Here is a 22,961-nt window from a genome sequence, read left to right as displayed (position 1 = left end):
ATCAATTTGCTAACTATTAATGTTTAATTTTGTCTTATTCCCTTCGTAGTCTCAGTTCTACAGAAAATGGATGTCTAAACTGATGGTAGAATCCAACTAGCAAATGGGTTTCATTTTACATGATTTTTATGGTTGTAAAAGTTCAATATGAGCTCTATCTATTATCTATGCACTAATCTCCATGGGAGTTTAACCGCTATGGGTATTAGCCTATCATTCAATCTTAAAAGTGTTTGTGGAATTCTACAGGAGGCAAACTTTTGATTCAAGAACTGACTTCCATTTTTGACGGATTTGCACGATTAACTGCATTGGAACAGGATGATTCCAGGGCTACTTTGGCTCCTAAGGTTTTTTATGGTTCACATGTATCACAAAATGTATCATTTGTGCCGTTCTTTTCAAAGTTCTGGATGACAATGAGTTTTATACGTGTACCTTCATGAAACTCTTTTTAGTAATCTATTTGCCCAATAGTTATAGAATGCAAATAGTTATTTAACAATTAAAAGTTACACATTTTTTTTGTCATTTTTATATTTTTTTTGGTACCTGAAATTGATGATTGAGGAAAACTTCAAATATATATATATATATATATATATATATATATATATATATATATATATATATATATATATATATATATATGACTGTGGACTAGTGATTGATTATCTAATAGCATAAACATTGACTGTGGACTTGTAATGGAACTTCCATCACAACTTCACATGGATGAATACGTAATTTATATGGTTCAATTAGTACTAAAGTTTGTCAATCTTTATGGAGGGATTCCTTTTTGTCGTAAAGTATGAGAACATGATTTTTTTTTCAATTTCATGATAAAATTGTGTGCTACAGTTGTTGTGGAAGGCATTCTGTCCTGAATGACATGTAAGAGTCTCTTGTACTTTATAAATGGAGTGTTCACCTTGTACAGATCATTGGAAATCCTGGCACTTATTTGTCTCACAATGGTAGAGCCATGCTTGTCCATAAATACAATCCCATTTTATTAACTCTTAATAAATTGAATTATATATGTAATTTGTATTTGACAGTGTCTTTGCATATCCATTTTCAATATGTGATCCAAGGTATTCTATTTTTTCCGTGTTAAAAGAAATTCATAAAGAAAAAGCAGATAAAACAGTATAAGACAACTGAAAGAATGTGTGTAGTTGAATAAATTGGTCATTTCCCCCATCATTTGAACCATTAAATGATTCTTCCATTTATACATTTCTAATATCCACAGTATATGCTTCTTCTTACTAGTTTATATTGTTCTCATTCATCTCTGCTAAGTCACGCATGAAAACGGTTTTTCACTCTTGTCCAACATAATTGCCGCTTGTTGTTCTTGATTTTTGTTGCAGCTAAGGGTTGAGGAATCATGGCTATCTTTTGATGAAGACGCTTTGGTTGTGCATAACAAGGTAAAGTGTTGTAATACATAGACATTTGAGTCCTTTGTCATGGGCTCTATCCTAATGCAGATCATTTTCATGAAAACTGGCCCTTTTCAGGTCCGTGCATTTGCAGGCTGGCCAGGAACTCGGACCAAAGTCCAAATTGTTCATGATAATGAACCGCCTCAAATTCTAGAGCTGAAGATTATTACCACTAAAGTTTACAATAACCAATTCCAGGGTGGTGGAAACGTCACATTTGAAGGAGGTGTCTTGATATTTCCATGTGCTCATGGATCTGCATTGGAGGTGCGCTTTCCAAGATACAATGTGCACAACACACACTAATGGAGCAGATATTGCACAAAATTGTGAAAATACATATCACAGAGTAACATCTTGAAATATGATTTGGCAAAATGAGTTTATTGCATAAAGAGAAAAGATACAAAAATGATAATTGAGTTTTATGATACATGGTAAACACTCCTAATTCTAAACCAATTTTTTTTTTGGTATTGTTCACTTTAATTCTAAACTAATTTTAAAAAATGAGAATATTTTTTTGGGAAAAGTTTATGTAGAGCCGAGGCTATAAACAATAAAAAATTTCACTAAAAGAGGTTGTTTTGATGCCCAAATATCTTCAAATTGATCATCTCGACATCAAGATGCATGGACATCAGAAAAAAATGGATTTCAAGTTTTGGAAATAGCGTATTTTGTAATGCATTTTTGGACTGTCCATTTTCAAGTTTTTGAAGTTTTCATAGATCTCTCAATTTACATTATTTTTGAAGTTTTAAACTTTATAAATAAAGATGAAAATATATTTTAAGGCTATCAAAAGGATTTTTAATATTGAAACCACATTTCTCGATGCTAATTGAAGGTAGGCTCTAATTTGATTGTTTAGAGCCTAGGCTCTATACAAACCGCATCCTATTTTTTTTAGTTTCTTAAATATTGGTTTGATCTTTTCTATAGATTGAAGTACTGATGGTCCTGATGTTATTGACTTCTAAATTGAAGATGAAACTATAGGGAGCTTTATGAGTTTGAATTCTTAGTTTGTTAAAACAAATCGAGAAATGAAACTATTCAGACGAGTTACTACCCTAGTAACAACCCTTCTGCTAAACAAACATTCATGTTACAGTTAAAAGGTGGATATCAATGTTGATATTTATGATAAGAGAGAAATATGAGTTCCAGAGAATTTTAGTTCAGGAAGAGAATCCAAGGCCAGAAAGATGCACCTTATCAAATCCTTAGTACATGTGTGTTTTCAAATTCTAATTTCTTCTGAAAGTGAATGGATAGAGGAAATAATGCAAATGAGCTATTTAATTACATATTAGAAATGTAATTATTAATTTGTGAAATCCAGTTACATGTAGTAAAATAAAAATAAAAATCACAAAGTTGTGCTCTATTTTGAAGTGCTCATAAAGTTATTTGACCGGTTATGCTTTATTATAGAGTACATTTATGGTGTAGCCAAGGTTACACCAGAAAGCCGTGTTGCCTGGTGAGGGACCCAAAAGAGCTAATAAATGCTTCCAAATCATACTCTACAAAATGTTTTATTTGGAGGTCTATAAAAGCTCCAATCAAAATTTCTTTTAGAGGGAGATTGATTATGGAGTTGGGAAGACTGGTTTGGAAACTTTTTCAGATGCCCTCATTCTATCAAAAAGTTGTGAAGGAGGTGAGCTCACACTAGTTCTGGTGTAGCCTATAGGCTGGACAAAAACATTTTCCTTGTGGAAAATATGGAATACTCGTTATGGGGTACACATGCTTGCTATCCACTGCTCTCACTGATCAAAGGACAGCAGCGATGATCTTCACTATCCATTAATAAGCAGTGACAGTGGATGTCCGGTCTGATTGCCCGTTATTACTCCGTGTGTGTGTGTGTGTGTGTGTGTCAGAGAGAGAGAGAGAGAGAGAGAGAGAGAGAGAGAGAGAGAGATAGTTGATGGTTAATATTGGCAGGTGTTGGAAGTTCAGCTTCCCGGAAAGAAGGCGGTGAGCGCTCGTGCATTTTGGAATGGCTTAAGGGGACAGCGACTACAGAAGTTATCATAAGTAAATGGTGCAAGTGAGCTTAGTTGGCAATTGGTTATTCTAAATCTCAACATACAACATCAACCAAATGTTTGAGGCCCCTAATTGGAGTGGGGATGTCTGAGTCTATATCTTGATTAGAATGTCAAAAAAATTAAATATTGAAGATCCAAGCCGCAAAGCTGTATCTTAGAGTTTGGAACCAGATTTCAACATAGAACTTTCGGTTTTGATTTTGCGGCTTAGAGAGAGAGTACCTTTGTTATGCTAGTTTTCAATGTGTAGGCACCCAGCCTGATACCTGGGCATGCCCAAGGTCCTGGTTTGGATACTTGGCAGCCTTAATGATAAGGTACCGGCCTTTTGGCATGTTGTAGTCTGGAAAGGGTTGGGAGAGAAGCAGACGTGTGACTTCGTTTAATTGTTATATGCCATCGATTAACATGATATGTTTGCTTGCCATGGAGATCAGTCTTATGCTGTGAGATACCATGCTTATCTATTTATTGGACATGCCCTGGTTTTGGGTTTTTATCATAAATGCTAAGATGTATGCACATTTATAGTTAGTTCTATGAAAACTAATGTCTCTAAATTTTAGGAATAGAACCCGGGCTTAATTTGTTAGCGCTAGATGATTTGCAGCGCTACGTCCTAGGCTTAAATTCTATTAGGGTAGAGGCCTTCTCCTCACTAACTCACCAAAAAAAAAAAAACTCTCAATTTTGAGTGTCGTTTTTTAGGGAAAATTACAAAAACCCCCCCAAATACACTATCTATGCAACTTACCCCCATTCAAACCTTTTCTCACTTTTTTTCGCACAATAAACTTTCTATGCAAAAACTCCTCTAATGTAATTGTTTCTTTTTCAGACAAAAATACCCTTCCCGTACCAAAAAAAAATCAATTAGCGCTGACTATTGGACCCAAGTAACACATTGCCAGAGCACGATATGCAACTGTTGGAGTGCACTGTCTAGAACATATACTGTCGGAGCGCCTCCGGATACAACCAGAGTGTTGTGATTCTAAGACAAGTATCGCTGAAGCGCCCTATTCAATTGCCGAAGCGCCTCGTCTCCAAAACAAGCATTGTCGGAGTGCGTTTTGCAAATGCTGAAGGACTGTCGTCTCTAGAACATGCATAGTCGGAGCTCATGTGTCTCGAGTGCCCGAGCACTGTCTCAAGTGCCAGAGTGCCCTATGCAACAGCCGGAGCGTTGTAGCTCCAGAGCATGTATTACTGGAGCGCCCTTTGAGACTGTCGGAGCGCATTGTCTCCAGAATGTGTACTGCTAAAGCGCCTTCTGCTACTGTCGGAGCGCTGTGTCTTCAGCGTCGGAGTGCCCTATGCAATTACTGGAGCGCTGTGGCTCCAGAGCATGTATTGCCAAAGTGCCCTTTGGGACTGCCAGAGCGCATTCTCTCCAGAATGTGTACTGCCGGAGCGTTGTGTCTTCAGTGCCGAAGCGCCCTATGCAATTGTCGAAACGTTGTGGTTCCAGAGCATGTATTCCCGGAGCACCCTTTGGGACTGCATGAGCACATTGTCTCTAGAACGTTGACTATCGGAGCGCCTTCTGCTACTGCCGGAGCGCTTCATCTTCAGTGCCGGAGCGGCCTATGCAACTGTCGGAGCGCTGTGGCTTCAGAGCATGTATTGTCGAAGTGCCATTTGAGACTGCCAGAGCGCATTGTCTTTAGAATGTTGACTTCCGGAGCGCTTCGTCTTTAGTGCCGGAGCACCCTATGCGATTGCCGGAGCGCTGTGGCTCCAAAGCGTGTATTGTCGGAGTGCCCTTTGACGCTGCCAGAGCGCATTGTTTCCTAAACGTGTACTGCCAAAGCGCTGTCCCTCAACTTCCGTTTTTTTTTTTTTGTCTTTTTGCCTTTGGTGGTGTTATATGTTAGCTAATAATAGGGAGAACTGGAGTTACGTGTTTTTTTTAGGTGGTGGTGACACTGTTTTTAACTGGCAGATGGATTTGATTGCTAAATCCTTCTCCTTAAGCCTGGTCATTTATTGGAATTTTTGCGAATTCAGGTGTTAATCTGCGAAGTATAAATTTGTAGCTTTTACATTCTATGCTTGATATCCTACATGTTTTGTTAAGGGAGTTACACTTCTCTTTGCTATATTCACAGTTTATCACCTAAGCAACAACTAGCATTGCATGAAAGCAGCTGCATCAGGTAACCAAGTTACATTGTCATAAAAATATACAATCTCCAAGTTGATGACTTCCTCATGATTGAAACAAAGCATTGACAAAGTCATCATATATCTAGATCAAAAACCCATATGCAAAAGATCAAGATAAAGATGATCATTGACAAAATTATCATATATCCAGATAAAAAACCCATATGAAAAAGATCAAGAGAAACATGATCAAAATTCACTGAAAGGCATATAAAGAGAGATATCTCATTTACTTAACATACCTTTGATTTAACATATGTTTCAAACAATCATATAAAATCCAAAAACACATCAAACTCAACATCAAAATATATACCAACCATATCATTTATGTAACATTTGTTTCAAACATACAGATAAAATAAAAAAATACATATGAATGTCGATCAATATCAACCATATTCTTTATTTAATATTTGTTTCAAGTATCCATATCCAATAAAAAAAACTAAAAAGGTCAATTTCTCCACCTCAACGCCTTTTTTGGTGAACTAAGAACACTCTTTTCCCTCACATCGAGTTCCTCATCGGCATTCCTATCTCTCTGCGATCACAAATTCCACATCGATTCCTCTTGCAACGTCGGCACTAGAAAGTGATTAGTTTTTTTCTTTGTTTTTCTCTCATTTTCATGCTCGCTATCAGCATCATCATTGCCTTCAACATCATCTTCTCCATCATCATCCTCTTCTCCGTCATCATTGTCTTCTTCTCTTTTACTATCATCGTCCTCCTTACTTTCACTTTCTACTTCTCCACCCTTAATCCGCACTGTCTCCTCGACACTTGTCTTTACAGAAGTGTTATTCAATAGCAAATGAACTAAAAAGGTCAATTTCTCCACCTCGTGGTGTAGAGCAGTGGTGACAATAGTGGGAGAGAGAGAGAGAGGAAGAGAGTAGCGAAGAATAGGGAGAGAGAGTCGTTGTTGTGTTGTTTGTTTTTGTTTTGTAGAGAGAGAAAGTGGGAGGTAGCATATGGGTAGAAGGTTGCAGGTGGGTGGATAGCTGAGAGAGGGCTGGCGGAGATGCGGGCTGGACTACCGCTGATGGTGGAGGTGAAAATGGGGATGGCGGGGAGGAGGAAGGAGCGGAGATGGCACAAGATTAGGGAGTTGGTGCTGATGGCTGAGATGTCACATGATTAGGGATCAGCGAGAGATCAAGGAGGGATAGAGCTAGCAGGGCATTTCACTGATGATATCTATGTGCTCGATATCACAAGTGCCAATTCTTGGTAGCATAGGGTGGTGGTTCACTAAGCTCGAGACCCCGTTATGGCCACGCAATGGTTCTGGTCTTCCAGCGGTACCTTGTGGTTGTCAGTGGGAATGACAACAAACGAGTGTTGTCTGATGCATGGGTTTTAGATGCAACCCAAAAGCCATACCAATGGTAGAGGCTCAACTCAGAAGGAGACAGACATTTTGCTAGAATGTATGCAACAACACAATGGGTTGCGAGTTGTTGGAGCTTGCGGTAGAGCTCCGGGACCACGGTGCTTGACTGTTGCAGTAGTAGAAGACAACTCTCTCTCTATAAAGAGTTTCAACGTCAATGAGAGAGAGAGAGAGAGAGGGAGAGAGAGAGTATACTATACTCAAAACTATTGAGATCTACTATACTCAAAACTCTGTATTGAGTATATTTTTTATTCAGAGAAGAAGCGTATAAATAGACAAGGGTGTACATAGAATCCCATTGAAGAAGGGAATTCAAATAAAATAGTTACCACAACTTTGACAAAGTCATATATAGCTTTTCTCAGACGACTTGACAAAGTCAATATTTAGTTGTAATAGTAGGTCAGATTTTAATTATTCTTTGACCATTACAAAGCTATTGAGATCTACTATAACTTAGGCTAGGTTTTGGGTATTTTTAGGACAAAACTAAGGGGATTAAGTTTTGTCATAGGATAAAACTAAGCTTAGTGTCGTCCTTGGGACTCAGAACAGAGGCTTCTAGGAATTCTATTAACCAAAATTTCCAAGGGGTACCTACATCTCCTAATACAAATGCTAACGGGAAAGCATGCTTCATTTTCCTTATGCGAGCATAGTTGGAACCCTCAGGTACACGAGGGTTTGCACTCGTCTAAATATTTCTCACGTTGTTAGTGTGGTTAGCAAATACATGACTAACCCACAAAAGAAGCATTAGGATGTTGTGAAATGATCATGTATCACCTAAGGGGTACATCAAATGTGCGCTTGGTGCTTAACACCAATAGTTGGTACATTGACAAGGTTGTTGGTTACGTGGATGCGATTCTTGGAGGTGATTTTCACCATATATGATGTGTTTATGCTTCTTAAAACTTTGATTATTTTGGAGGTTTATGCTATAGCCCATTGTTTTCTTGTCTACAATTGAAGCAATGTTCAAGGCTATTATGAAGCGGTGAAAGAAGCTAGTTGGCTTGGAGAACTTGTGAGTGATCTACACTCATAGCAAGGTTGGACTGTTGTCCATTGTGATACTTAGAGCACAATATATTTGATGAAAAACTATATCAAATACCAAAAAAAGAAGGACCACTTCTATCATGCAATGACAAAGCATATTTATGTCAAGTACCAGTTTATAGTGAAATAATAGTTGAGTGTGATATCTTATTGTTAGAGATTGACACCATGAGGAGTATTATGGAAATTCTGATAGAGCCGGTTCCATAATATAAGTTTAACATGTACTTGAACTTGATTAATATATTGTTAAGGTGAATACCCATGGGGAAGTCGATGTAGAAGACTTGAGGGGTTTTAATGATGTCAATTCAAAAATAGGAATTCTAAGTAACGGAATCGTACTGGGATCATGTACATAACCAACGAGAAAAGAAATAAGTGAGTGCACGCTATATTACAGGCATGGAAATAAAACTTAAAGGTATGCATACCAAAACAACACAATGGATATGTGGTTCACCACAAAGAACATTCACTGGTATGGCAAATGGAAGTCTAGTATATTGATGAGCATTACATCACATATTTTGGAAACATAGATCTATCTCTACCTAGCTAGACAACCTTTTTTACTACTCTTTCGACTAACATCGCACGTTAATCAACATTGGCTTTTTTTTGGGTAACTACTACCAACCACTACCAAATAGAGACGTGAAAGCAATGTGAAACTGACTTTCTCTGTATAAAAAGGATGCAACTTTAACTCTTCATGAGAATCGCTTCACTCTAATATATAGCAACTTTCTTCATGCGATGTTACACAAAATTCTCTCTAGAAGCTTTTTCAAAGGGCCACCTTATTTGTGCTAGAGGCCCTTGCCTCTCCATAGAAGGGAACCCATCTTTCCCATTAGTGGCCCAAATAGCGCATCGCATAGGTCACATACATTCTTATACACACTATTTCAAAGAACCCTAACTTAACTCGCAAGTAACCTATAACATGAGATACACTCAAGTCCATAAGCTCTACTTTGTATTAAGCTTTCACATGGGAAGATATTAGTTTCTCAAAATTAAGGAATTGTATCCCCAGAAAATGGGGAACCCAAATCAGTCACAAGTTTGTTTAGAATTCAAGACAAATCTAACCGATCTCGACCTCGACTTGAATTCACCGAGTCACCAAAAAAAGATTCCCTTCAACTGTCTACACATTGGGACAATGATTTTGATGGCACCTATTTTCATGTTTCTAAGTCTTTTAATTTATTTGTATGAGTTTTTTTTACCTTTTAATTTATCAATATATCATTTACTCATCCAAAATCAATTACTTTATATTGGGCACTTTGAAAGAGAAGGGGAAGGGGTTACCTATTTTAAATTTAATGCTGCGGTGTTATTTTGGAAGCAATGGCTTCTCGCAACTTTCAAAATAATGTCACAATGACATGATTTAGGGATGCCGTAGCTTCCATGTTAACCTATGAAAGCCGCGGCTTCACCAAGTGCGTCAAAGACGGTCTTCCATGAAACAAGAACACCAAAAAAAGTTTAACCTTGGATAGAAAGGAAAAGCCTTAGTTTCACTGATGGCGGAGGAAGTCCGTATCTTTTTATTTTAAAATTTTTTGTCAAATATTAACCCCTAATATGCTTCAACACTGGCTCAACTATTTAGCCTAAATTCAATGGGCTGAGATGAGCTAGGCCGTGGAGCCCATTGCGAACAACCTTCAAGGCCCAATAACCTAGACCCTAAAATAGCCTTAAAATTATGCGGGCCCTGGAATTGGGCCCACTCGAGCCCCAAGGTACTTTCCCATGGCTGACCAGACTGGCTTGGCCCATTTGCTGCATTAAGTCAAGTTTCCGGTGCCTATGAGCCTGTTTATCTACCCACACAAGTATACAACTAATTCAAAAAAACCATGGGAATTGGGGTTTCTGATGAATCTGATTGCCCCCCTCGTAGGATTTTAAAGAACCTTGGGGGCAAATAAACCATATATTCTTTAAACCAGTGTTTGAAAAATTGAACCCGCCTCAAAAACCGGCCAAAGGCCGATTATGAGGAACCCATAAACCGGTCGGTTAAACTGGACTAACTGGACAAGTTCTAACCGGTCAAAAAAGTGTTAAAAAATAAAACTACAAAAAAATCTATAAAAAATACTTATAGCATGATTAAACAAAGCAAATCCAAATGAAGTTAAAAATTAGTAAAAAAATAGATTTTAAAAAATCGATTTGTGTTCAAAGGTATTTTTAAAATTTAAAAGAAAAGATGGAAAAATGTAAAAATAAATATTCACAGCTATAAAAAATATTAAAAAGCCCATTACAAATAAATCTCTTATTGTTTAAGATTTTATATAATTTTTTAAAAAATATTGTTTAAACGGACCAAAAACTTGGCGATATCACATTCATTGCTTTAAACATCTCTCTCCCTCTTTTTCACTCTCTGCATTCAAGGGATCGTGCTCCACTTTTGGATAGCTACATTTTCAAGTGGCCCCTTTTCGATGGTCCACAGCTCCTATCCATTGCTTTCAAGTATGAGGATTGATACCCCTCTTTGTATTAAGCTAAAAGATTTTCTCCTCCCTAGGCAGGATCCATTTCATCCCTCGAGCAAAACACATGCCAGGGATACTGTTTAGGTCTCAAATTTTGAGGATGTAACTCTATAATCTACAAATAATCTTAGCAAAAAAAGTTTCATCAGAAATAAACTCCCCAGGAAATGAGTAAAAGCTAATACCTAGAGACTACCCAATTTTTGAAGGGTTAGACCTAAGTGTCACAAAACTTAAAAATTTCAATTTTTTGAAATAATCATCTAGTAATTGTTAAATGATTTTCTAAATTCTAGAATAGAAAACTAAACTTGACTAAGTCTTTTGATTGAGGGAGTAGATATACAATATGTTCTATGGGAGCAATGTATACGTGATTGTGCGTGAAACGCATGAAGTGATCCTTATTGCCCACCAATTATTGGCCCCTCTCTAATACCACCACCAAATACTTGTGATCGTCAATTGGAGTAGAAAGATGTCCTTTTTTGTTTGTTTATGTCTGAACCAATGGTTTAAAAAACGGATCGGTGACCCGGATCGGGCTTTCAAAAAACCGATCGGGATCGACGAATCGGCGATCCGGATCGAGAATCGGGTGAATCGGTCAGAATAAAGCTTAAAAAAAATTCGAAAAAATTATTAAAATTCATTATAAATATTGGTTTTTAGGAATTCAATAAAAAATGAGGGTACTCCATTAAGAATTTTCATGTTTTTGAATGAATATGGAAATATTGATATGTTCTTTCCCTGCATGAACCGCCATTCAGCATTTAATTTACAGTATATCGTGCTCATCCCTACACTGTTGCTGTTGGGACTCGATATGTGAATAATATGGCTGGATAGGGTGGCCTCAGAATCATCATCTCTCTCGTTTTCTCTTTGAATAATATGGATTAAAAAAAAAACAAAACAAATTTTCAAAAAAATCGATCATGGATTAAAAAAAAAATCACAAATTTTCAAAAAATTCTATCATGGATTACAAAAAAAAAATCAATCATAGATTAAACAAAAAAAATCACAAATTTTCAAAAAATTCAATCATGGATTACATAAAATTCGATCATGGATTACATAAAATTCGATCATGGATTACATAAAATTCGATCATGGATTACAAAAAAAAACAAACAAAAAAAACAAAAAATTCAATCGTGGATTACAAAAAATGAAAAAAATAGTTCGATCATGGATTACAAAAAATTCAATCATGGATTACAAAAAACTCTATCATGGGTTACAAAAAAAGCAAACAACAAAAAATTCAATCATGGATTAAAAAAAACAAACAAACATTTCGATCATGGATTACAAAAAAAAAACAAACATTTCGATCATGTATTACAAAACATTCGATCATGGATTACAAAAAATTCTATCATGGGTTACAAAAAAAAAAAAAAAAACAAAAAAATCGATCATGGATTACAAGAAAAGAAAACAAACATTTCGATCATGGATTACAAAAAATTCTATTATGGGTTACAAAAAACCAAAAAATTCGATCATGGATTACAAAAAAACAAAAACAATTCGATCATGGATTACAAAAAATCGATCAAGTATTACAAAAAAATCTATCATGGATTACCAAAAAAAAAAAAAAAAAAAAATCCGTACGGAATCGCCGATTCACTGTTCGGACTCGTCGATTCCGTACAGTAAATCGGTGATTCACTGTACAGAATCGTCCGGTTCTCTCTAGACCCGGACGATTTCTGATTTTTGGGCGATCCGGTTCGTTTTTCACTATTTTCGAGTCGGACCGGACGAATCCTGTTCGACTCGGCGTTTTTTAGAACGCTGGTATGAACCAAAGAAAAATAGAGAGATGAAGTATCCCACATGGATACATGTCAAAACTCATAGCCTATGTATTATAAGTAGTTGGACTTGAAACCTAGTCTACTTTTGTCTTTTGCTATCAATCACCTTCTTCTGTTTTTTGTCTTTCTCTTTTTCTTTTTTTACAAGAGTGTTTACTTCATTACTAATAAGGATGACGTTTGTCTACGGCTGCCTCCTTATAACGTATAACCCAAGTGCATCTATAAAATTTACTTAGAGATATTGTTTCGGCATTGAAAATCTTATGATGGTTTCAAAATCTCTTTTTATCTTCACTTAAAAAATTTAAAATTTTAAAAACAGTACAGATTGAACACATCAATAAACACTTGAAAATCTTGAAAATAGACGGTCTCGATAACTTTTTACAAAATATATTAATTTTTGAATTTGAATCTTTTCATTTTCATGTCCATTCATCTCAAAGTCAAAATGATGAGAGTTCTCCTATGTAAGAACGTTCTCCACTGTAGGATTTTTTAGATGCATTTTTTCTCAACAGTATAATGTTGCAACCTACAACAAACTTTTCCCTAATAAATAATGAAGAGTTACACATACACAATGAGACAACAAATAAAAAAAAAATCAAATAAACTCCTCTCTCTCTCTCTTGAAATGATATCAATCACTTTTTCTCTCTCTATATCAATCACTTTCTCTCTCTCTTGGGAGTAGGTAAGCTGTGGTTTCAAGTTTTGGACCTTGGAATATGCAGACTGGTCCTTATATCATTTGAACTTTTGAACCTTTGCATGTGATTGGAAGTTTTCAACCTTAGAAGCATGGAGATGGAGAGTTAGGGCTTTTGTCTTTTACTAGCTAATCAATAAGTATGGCCCTGCTTTCTGTGTTGCGTGTACCCTCATGTCTACACGTGGCTTTATGGGAGCCTAATTGCGGTATGCTGAGATATGGCAGTTGAAGATTTTTATTTCTATGTTTAACATGTTATGTCTCCTGTCTAATTGGGCAGGTAACGCAGGACTTGAATTTTACACATGAATGCGTGTCATATTCTCAATTCTCATCTTATCAAACTTGTGCTTATGTTATAAGCCATGAGTTCCACTCAACTATCTCTCTATCTATCATCATTTAAATTTTACTTATCGGTTAAAAATTTTTCTTTTTTTTTGTTATTTTCACCACCCGGATTATTTACAGATGTCCAAATATATGATGAAAAATTATAAAAACATATAGAATCTCAAGGATTATTACTTATTGCCACTATAATAACTCTTTTATTACACAAATAAAATTACATAAATTTGATTTTGAGATAATAAAGCACATAATAATCACAGGAATAAGAGATCACTAGAAAGCATAAAATGAAGATGCCGAAGATTACCTCAACCATATTAGTATACCCCACATAGGATCTCCTCATCTAATAGCGTATGGGATCAACGGTCTATCTCAAATCTTTGAAATATGGGAGAGCTTTGGCTACAACCTTTAACTAAACTAAAGAGCAAAAGTGGAACTTAGGCTAGGTCTCAACACCTGGTATGATGAACTAAGTCTCAATACTTAGGTTTGAGGCATGACCCTCTTTTCTTTTCTCAAATATTATCTTAGAGAGGCTAGAGAGGGAGAGAGAGAGATGAGAAGTGTAGAGAAAGGGTAGAGATTTCGCCCTTATTTATAGACTTTCTTTAGGGTTAGGGTTAGTCATCCTTAGTTAGATTTGATCCAGACCATTGATCATAAGAGACATGTGGGTGAGAAATATAAGTCATACATTCCTTAGATCAACCATCATTGACTAAAAAAATGTGCGAAAACCTTATCTTCTAACTTCCTAAACCTAATTCCTATCAAATAATAAAACATGGAAACTAATATGATACTTTCTCTTATTTTCCATAATCTTATTACACCTACTTCAACTTAAAAAATCAAATCTCTTGATTTTCAAAACTCTATTTTCTTGTTTCAATCAAAATCTCTACATAACACTTTCCATAAATTTTCTCTTGTTTGATTGTCTTGGTTCACAAGGTTAGAAAATAATGAAGTACCCCTACTAAGTGGGATGTGCCACCCATGGGGCCCTTATGTGGGCCCCACACACATCACAATGGTGGAGTTGGTGGGCCCCCATGGGCCCTCTAAAATATTTATGAATTATAAAATTAGTAAAACGATTTTTAAAATATTAGAAATAAACTTTATTTTCCTTTGAATATTTTAATACAAAAAAACAATATTCTTTAGATTTATAAATCCAATTTCTAAAAATAAAATATCCAGAGATTCACAAAAATTCAAATAATCATTTTAAAAACTATATAATATTAAAATAATTAAATCTTAATAATTTTGGGGGGAAATCAAATCTGACAAGGTCTAAGAATTATAAAGTTGCTAGAGCACTCCACCTTCTACTATTGACTATAATCTACACTTGCTTTCTCAAACTGACCCAGTGGTTTCTATGACCCCAAACCACTGCAGGGATTCATAATTGGTTCACCAAAGTCAATCAATAGGTAAGGGGATATAGTCTATGGATTACAGGTTCTCCCTTAGAGACGAACTAAGGTCATTTAGACCTGATGCAACCATAACTATATGGTGCATAGGTGTAATCTCTCGTACATGTACACGCTTCAGCCTGAAATGTGGTTCGCTTTCCCGATATGTCTGTCATATGTACATGTCGTATGACAGTTCAAGGATGAGGCTTTGACTTTCATCTCTAAAGGCCAACCATCATATACAAGGGTCACACAGTCCCTCGGCTCACTCATCCAGGCAACTCCGACCTCATCAAAGGATAACCCAAAAATTCCTTCTGTTTAGTTTTATACCCAGGCACCATGGGTTTTCCAACTCGACTGGCTTAACACGTCAAGCCAAGTTTAAGTATCGGCAAATAGCATACGCTTAGTATGATCCATAAAAGACCATACTCCCACTATATTTATGTTCTACTATTAGATATTGATTACATGCTCTCATTAGGTTTTTAATGGCTACGTAACCTAACAATAATTTTTCTCTCTAATTCTCTATTGCTCAAGAGATACACTTCAGAAATACTCTCTCTTCTAAAATTCTCTAAGGGATTTACTTCACTGAACACTTTCTCTTTCGATACATACGATGGGTAGTAGAGCTTGGAACAGTGGTTGGTACTGCAGTCCTTACGATGGGTAGTAGAACTTGGAATAATGGCTGGTACTGTGGTCCTTACGTGCAAAATCGATAAGCCATGAGCTATTGCCTGGTCTCTTTTTCTTTCTTTTCATATCTTTTTTTTATTTTGGGTATTTTTCTTTTGAAATTATTTTCAAAGAGACCATTTGCCTTTTGCACAAGGATTGGAACTCCATTCTAATCAATAACACTCTTACAACCACCCATTTTGAAATCTAAGAGATAAGAATGATTGTGACTCACCCCAAGCCATCTAATTTGTCATCCAATGAGCCAGAATAATTGTGACCTCATTGTACAAAAGGTAAATGGTCTTTGTAGACAATCCCTTTTCTTTTTGTGATATGTTAATGGTGGGAATGGAGGGTAGGATGTTATCTTAAAGCATCAACCCCCTTGACCACTGATGCCCTAACCCCATCCCTTTCTTTTCATATCCAGAACAAAATAATGTGTTTTTACGGGTTTTTGTGTATGACAACACACTAAGGGCACGACACTTTGTTTGGTATTTTAGATGCGTAAATACTTGTTTTGCAATTTTCTTATCAAAATATCACGGGTAATGTCATCTAAAATTCCAGCACACCCGTTATTTAAATGATTTCTAAATAAATCATGTTTTAAAAGTTAATTTTGAAACAAATATTTATGACTTTTCATGGTGTTACTAATTTTTATAATGATATTTCTCACATCCATTGCTGTACCATACATGTTGATACATGTACATATCTATGCAACGCAGGTCAAAGACAACGCATTACACAAAGTCTAGTGGGATAATGTTTATCCTCGAAAATCACTACAATTACTTTATCTTAAAATAAAAGAGGATTATGGTTGCTTTTCATAGCTATAATTCAATTTTTATTACTTGGTGGGGACATAATGGATAGTATATACCATGATTATACATGTTACGCTTGGAGATGCCACTTGTCTCTGATGTTAATAATAATAAAAAAGAGTAATAATGTGTTGCCCGCTGTAATTTGTAAAAACCTGCTGGATCGAAACGGACCTGGTTACCCAGACTCGGCCACTGGGGTGAGCTGGTTTTTAGCCTGTTTAGGGGCTCTAATCGCTAGGGGGGGACCCCCTACCCGACCTATTAGAGTAGGCCTCTTATTGGGACGTTTTTCTACTACCTGACCGGATTTTACCCAGTTAGCTTGGTTATATCTCGAGTTTGGTGGTCAAGCTCATGATCTTAAAATTTTTTAAAAAAATTATATAAAAGAAAAAATTAAGAAAATTATGTATGACATGTTTTTATATTTTTTTTATTATTTTGGTAAAGAATGGAAAGTATTTTGATCATAAATAATTATTTTTATATTTTCTCTTCTTTTTGGATTATTTTTAGGGTGTGATTTGTAAAGATCGAAGCCCGAAACAACGAAAGTAAGGCATACCTCTAAATAGTATCAAAACATGAATTTTCAATGGCAAATATCTTGTAATGGCCTGAAACTTTATTTCCATATCTAGTTATAAAATATAATACTTAAAAAATAGTATGGATCGAGCAGATCTATGAATGCTTAAAAATATTAAAAAATAAATGCCTAGATAATGCATTATAAGATGTACTATTTTTCATACTTGAAATTCATTTTTTTTCACGTCTATATCTTGAGATCGAGATGTTCGGTTTGATGCGTTTTAGATATCAAAACAACCTCTGCTAGTAAATATTTAAGGTGTACCTTAATTTGTTTGTTCCAGGTCTCAACCTTATATCAACTTTCTTTTTATTTATAAGATACGCCACCCTTGGTAGCAAATTGATTTTTCAAAATTTAATTTTTCAAATTTCATTTAGATGTGTTTTGTTTAATTTTCATTGTAATATTATTTATTCATTTTAAGATTACTAATATATTTTTTAATTTTTTAAATACTTGTTTTTGTCACCAGCCTGGTTAAGGCTGGGTTACTCCGCCCTGCCCAGGGCATGTGGTCCATTCCCGCTTGCTGCTTTCCGACACTATTTTGGCCATGGTCTTTATTCAATAGGAGGTCATGTCAGCACCTAGAGCGTGCATATCATATTTTTAGTTTTCTTTTCGGTTTTGGGAACTTTGTTGATATGTTGAGGAGTTTATATTCCCAAATTGAGAGTCACGAGAATGCACCGAGCTAGGGTCTACCGGTGGGGATCGAGGAAGTGAAATTGAGCCTAGAATCTTTTGACTTTAGTCCAGTCTACAAAAACTCGGAGTGAGCCAACTCGGACTTGCCCCCTCGGCGAGTCTGAGTCTCCCCGAGTTGGGTGGTTGGATTTGGGGTTCTTAATTTTTTTTAAAAAAATTATAAAGCCTAAAACATTCATTAGTGACATATTTTTTGTGTTTTATATTATTTTGGCAAAGATTGGAATAGTTTTGGCCATGAATACTAATTTTTGTATTTTTCCTTCTTTTTGGGTTATGTCCAAAATATTCCTATCACAAATTGATTTTTCAAAATCTATTTTTTTCACTACTTTTTTTTAACCTCATCTAGATGTGCTTATTTAATTTTACTTTAAACATGTTTTTTCTATTTTTTGAGGCTTTTTATATTTTTTTAGCACTTTTTAGCTCAGTAGGTTGGGCCGAGTTACTCTGTCTCGGCCCGAGCTATTCAACTCAGCCATGGGCCGGGGCCGGGGAGGGGGCCGGGGCCGAGGCTCATCCCCGGGTCGTTCATTTATTCACCGCTTTAGTCTAATGGGGTACCACAATACCACATTAGAGGAAGAGAGAGCTATATATATCCTATATATGAGTTGTTCATGGGTTGTCCATGACATTTCCAGGGCATTCCATCACAGATGAAACATCACTCATTACTCCCATCTTCATCACAAGTGCTCATACAACTTTAGATTAAACATTTCTCTCCACATTATAGTTTGGGCCGCAAGGATTGTTCAATCTTCTTTTAAATACATATCTTTCTATACATACAATATCTTAATAATTTATTTTTCTTCAAACTCAAGGTTGAATTGCTCTAGACCACGCCTTTTCCACCACTCATGCTCAGGGTTAGGAAAAAATAGAGAGGGAGAAAGAGAAAATGAGAAATAGGACCATCTTTTGGAGAAAGTACCCACCTAAGTTCCCTCAATAATGGAGTCCTTAGTGAATGACCTGACCCCCCATGCTATTAACAACACTCCCATCTTAAAAAATCTAGGGTTTTAGGAGGTTTGTGCTGGGCCAGTTTTCCCACCAAATAATTGCCACAATCAATAAATTTTACTAGAATTGGACTCCATCTCATTTACTATATCTAAGCCTTTCTCCTAAAGTCCAAATAAAATATAACAAAAAAAATTGAAAGAAATTAATTTAAGGTAGCCTCTACAATAGCAAGAAGCTAACATAAGGAGGACAACACTTGTGAATGGAAAACAAAAGTGGTCCCTAAAATTTGTGACAAATGACATGAATGCCCTTGTCATATTCATAGATGGCCATGGTTGTCCTAATGTGGCCAAAAAGACTTTGGTGTCTTCCATGTTAGACAGCATGCCACCTAGTTAGGGACACCTTCCCCACGATTTCTTCTAAAAATTGCTATAAAATAAGGAAAATTGTTTCGTGCGGTGGGGATCGCATTTCTACATTTGCGATCCCCGAGATATAAAGCATCCATCTTAAAGATGGATGTAAATAGGTGGTCCATCTAAACCCAATTGAAACTAATGGTCCAAATATTTTTCTAATAAAATTATTATTTTTAAGTTTTAAAATTTATGTATATATTTTTTATATTCATGATCCCATGTTAGAGAATACATGTCCTTAAAAATTAAGTAAAAAAAAATCCATTCCAAAAGTAGATTTTTAAGAGGTGACTCATTCTACATATACTCATAGAGATCATGTCTACATAACGAAGCTCTAAGCAATCATTTGAGAGCCCAAGCTTTAAACAATCATTTTAGAACCAACATCAAAAATTTCACTAGGAGAGGTTGTTTTGATGTTCGAATATCCTTAAATTGATAATCTCGACCTCAAGATGCATGAACATGTGAAAAAAAATGGATTTCAAGTTTTGGAAATAGTACATCTTGTAATGTATTTTTGGACCGTCAATTTTCAAGATTTTTAAGTTTTCATAGATCTGCTCGATCTACACTATTTTTTAATCTTTAAAGTTTATAATTAGAGTTTAAATTTTATAATTAGAGATGAAAATATATTTTAAGGCTACAACAAAAATTTCCGATATTGAAACCACATTTCTCCACACTGTTTGAAGGTGTGCTCTATTTTGATTGTTTAGAGCCTCGGCTCTATTCAAACTGCACCCAAAAAATAAAGGCAGAGGAAGGTGGGTTTTGGGTTTGAAAAACGATCCTTAAATCAGGCAAGAAAACCTAGTCCTATTGTCGTTTTCAGAGATATCAAAGGTATTTCCGTTATTTTGAAAATTCGTAGGGCATTAATCTATGAAAAAGTTTCAATGCAGAGGACAATGAACCTCTATTTAAAAGGGGTACCACATAAAACCCACCAATTTTTGACGATTTTAAAATATAAGAGGACTTTTTTTTTTTCTTTGATTCATTATTCAAATAAAAAATTAGATTCGTAATCCACTTCTTTACAAATCCCTATGTCCTTCTTTTTCTATATTCTTGTTTATTATCTATATTTTCTCTCTCTAAATTTTAAATTATTATATATAAACTTTTCTCTCTTTCATTCCCTCCCACTATATAAGCCTCCACTACCTCTTCGCCAATTTGAGTCCCTTCTCTCGTCTCTCTCTCTGATCGAAATGGGGGCATTGGATTATCTCTCTAACTTTATCACCATTAGCGGCTCTCGTAAGAAGCGTAAACCACTGCAGGTAAAGAGGCCTTATGCGTTTTCACCATTGAAGATCATGATCATACTTTTCCTTCTTTTTCATCTTTTTTAAATTTTTATTTGGTTTCAGACTGTGGAGATCAAGGTCAAGATGGACTGTGAAGGTTGTGAAAAAAAGGTAAAGGACGCTGTCTCTTCCATGAAAGGTAAAGCATCATTTCCTGGCACAGAGAGAGAGATCTCTTGTTTTTCTCTTGGTTATATATCCAGTGTTTGTTTTTGCAAACTTTCTCATTAGGAAATGAATATTTAGCAGGCGTTCTATCTGTTTCATGTGGAGAGAGAGAGAGAGAGCTTGTTTTTCTCTTGGTATGTTTGTTTTTCCAGACTTTCTCATTAGGAAATGTATATTGAGCAGGTATTATGCCTGTTTCGTGTGTGTGTGAGCAGGTGTTATGCCGGTTTCGTGTGTGTGTGGGGGGCGGGGGGAGAGGGCCATGCTGAATACTTATTTTTTTGTTGGGTATATTTTTAGGAGTATGTTTGGTGTGATTGTGGGTGTGGTTTGTATAGAGCCTAGGCTCTAAACAATCAAATTACGGCCTACCTTCAAATAGTGTCGAGAAATGTGGTTTCAACATTGAAAATCTTTTTGTTAGCCTTAAAATATGTTTTCATCTTTATTTATAAAGTTTAAAGCTTAAAAAATAGTGTAGATCCACATATTGATGTAAACTTAAAAACCTTGAAAATTGACCGTACAAAACTGTATTATAAAATTCACTATTTCCAAAACTTAAAATCTATTTTTTTCTCACGTCCATGCATCTTGATGTCGAGATGATCAATTTGAAGATATTTGGGCACGAAAGAACCTCTTCTGGTGAAATATTTTAGGTAGGCTCTAATTTGATAGCTTAGAGCATCGACTCCATATAAACGTTTCCTTCAATTTTTTAAGATTTTTATGTTTTGATAGGTCTCTGATCTACACTACTTAAACTTTATAAATAAAGGTGAAAATATATTTCAAGGCTATAAAAAGATTTCCAGTATTGAAACTACATTTATCGATACCATTTGAAGGTAGGCTCTAATTTGATTTCCAATATTGAAACTACATTTTTCGATACTATTTGAAGGTAAGCTCTAATTTGATTGTTTGGAGCCTAAGCCATGTATAAACTGCACCCTTGTTTTTGCGTGAGAGAGACTGTGTTTTCTAGAGAGAGAGTTTTTAAAAATTTCGTTTGAGTTTGTCTTTTAATGGAGAGAGAGAGAGATTTTGAAAGTCCTTATTTCTTAGAGAGAGAGAGAGAGTTTGAAAGGTCCTTATTTTTTAGAGAGAGAGAGATTTTGAAGATTGATTTGTTTGTGAGACGCTGGTGGTGTTAAAATTAGGAGTGAGAAAGGTGGAAGTGAACAGGAAACAACACAAGGTGACTGTGAGTGGATACGTGGAAGCAAATAAGGTGTTGAAGAAGGTCCAATCGACGGGTAAAAAGAAGGCGGAGTTTTGGCCATACGTTCCATACAACTTGGTCTATTATCCCTACGCTCCCCAATCCTACGACAAGAAGGCACCCGCCGGCCATGTCAAGAAACTGGACTACGGACTCCCAAGCCCCACTACCACACAGGAACGATACACCTCTCTCTTTAGCGACGATAATCCTCATGCATGCACCATCATGTGAACCACCTCTCTCTCTCTCTAGAGAACTTACTCTCTCTCCTCTCTCTCTCTCTCTCATGTATAATTACTAAGTGCCCAATAGTGAAAATACTACATCCATGCCCATCAACTACTTTGTACACCTCTCTCTCTCTCTAAAGTCTTCTTGTTTTTCTTGTTCTCTCTTCCTTCTGTTTTTTTTTGAGGATGGCGCTGTTCATTTTGTGGCTTGTTTGTTATTCGACATATTTCGAAGAAATGCATAATATTACTTATAATTTTAAAAACTATTAGAAAAAGAGATTTTATATAATGAAACCATTTATTTTTTATACAAGGTGGTAACAATTACTTACAAACATATGAAATTTGATAGATTAGATATGTCATCAAATTGGAAATTTTTTTTTTGAAATTTGAGCTTTGTCAATGGAATAATAACAGCCACCCAACGATCAAGATTAATGCGACTACCTTATACCAAAGGTAAACGGTTTTATTCTATAATTTCCCTTAAAAAAAAACCCTATTCCGGTTTCTGTTGTTTGTACCATTGCGAAGTATAAGTATTCTCTTCTTTGCCTCTTTATGATCAGGTGGCAATTGCATGTTACAATGCCTTTCTTTCTCTCTCTCTCTTAGGAGTAATCAAGTCATCAATATGCTTACAAAGTCTCCATAAACTGAGCAACCCAAAGAAATTACGTTATTTCTGAACCATAAAATAAGTCGACAAGGCCTTTTGGGATTT

At 35.7% G+C, this 22,961-nt stretch overlaps 2 protein-coding genes across 13 annotated transcripts in view; both read left to right on the top strand.

Annotated features, from left to right (window-relative positions):
* The window catches only part of PDE194 (formyltransferase), a 49,828-nt gene extending 44,226 nt beyond the window's left edge, over positions 1 to 5,602 (top strand). For 6 of the 12 annotated variants that reach the window (XR_016047022.1, XM_088855076.1, XM_020667814.2 and 3 more), the window contains 4 exons: positions 250 to 350; positions 1,383 to 1,442; positions 1,533 to 1,724; positions 3,417 to 4,029. Coding sequence is in view for 8 of the 12 variants with exons in the window: in XM_088855076.1 (XP_088711202.1) it covers positions 250 to 350; positions 1,383 to 1,442; positions 1,533 to 1,724; positions 3,417 to 3,509 (446 nt within the window). In the remaining 4 variants the exon portion in view is untranslated. Of the gene's footprint in view, positions 1 to 249; positions 351 to 1,382; positions 1,443 to 1,532; positions 1,725 to 3,416; positions 4,030 to 4,361 lie in introns of those variants that run through there. The other 6 variants (XR_016047023.1, XR_016047020.1, XM_088855075.1 and 3 more) reach the window with 2 other exon arrangements.
* Positions 5,603 to 20,470: 14,868 nt separating this feature from the next.
* Positions 20,471 to 22,340, top strand: LOC18435162 (heavy metal-associated isoprenylated plant protein 22). The gene is made up of 3 exons (XM_006845213.4): positions 20,471 to 20,575; positions 20,666 to 20,741; positions 21,937 to 22,340. The coding sequence occupies exons 1-3, from the start codon at positions 20,504 to 20,506 to the stop codon at positions 22,230 to 22,232; spliced, it is 444 nt and encodes a 147-aa protein (XP_006845276.1). The 5' UTR covers positions 20,471 to 20,503; the 3' UTR covers positions 22,233 to 22,340.
* The last annotated feature ends 621 nt before the right edge of the window (positions 22,341 to 22,961 follow it).

Source organism: Amborella trichopoda, chromosome 13 (assembly GCF_054954075.1).
Source record: "Amborella trichopoda isolate Santa Cruz 75 chromosome 13, AtrichopodaSantaCruz75HAP2 v2.0, whole genome shotgun sequence".
In the NCBI taxonomy this organism is placed as follows: domain Eukaryota; kingdom Viridiplantae; phylum Streptophyta; class Magnoliopsida; order Amborellales; family Amborellaceae; genus Amborella; species Amborella trichopoda.
Note: the sequence above shows the minus strand (reverse complement) of the source record. Positions and strands in the feature narration are given on the sequence as shown.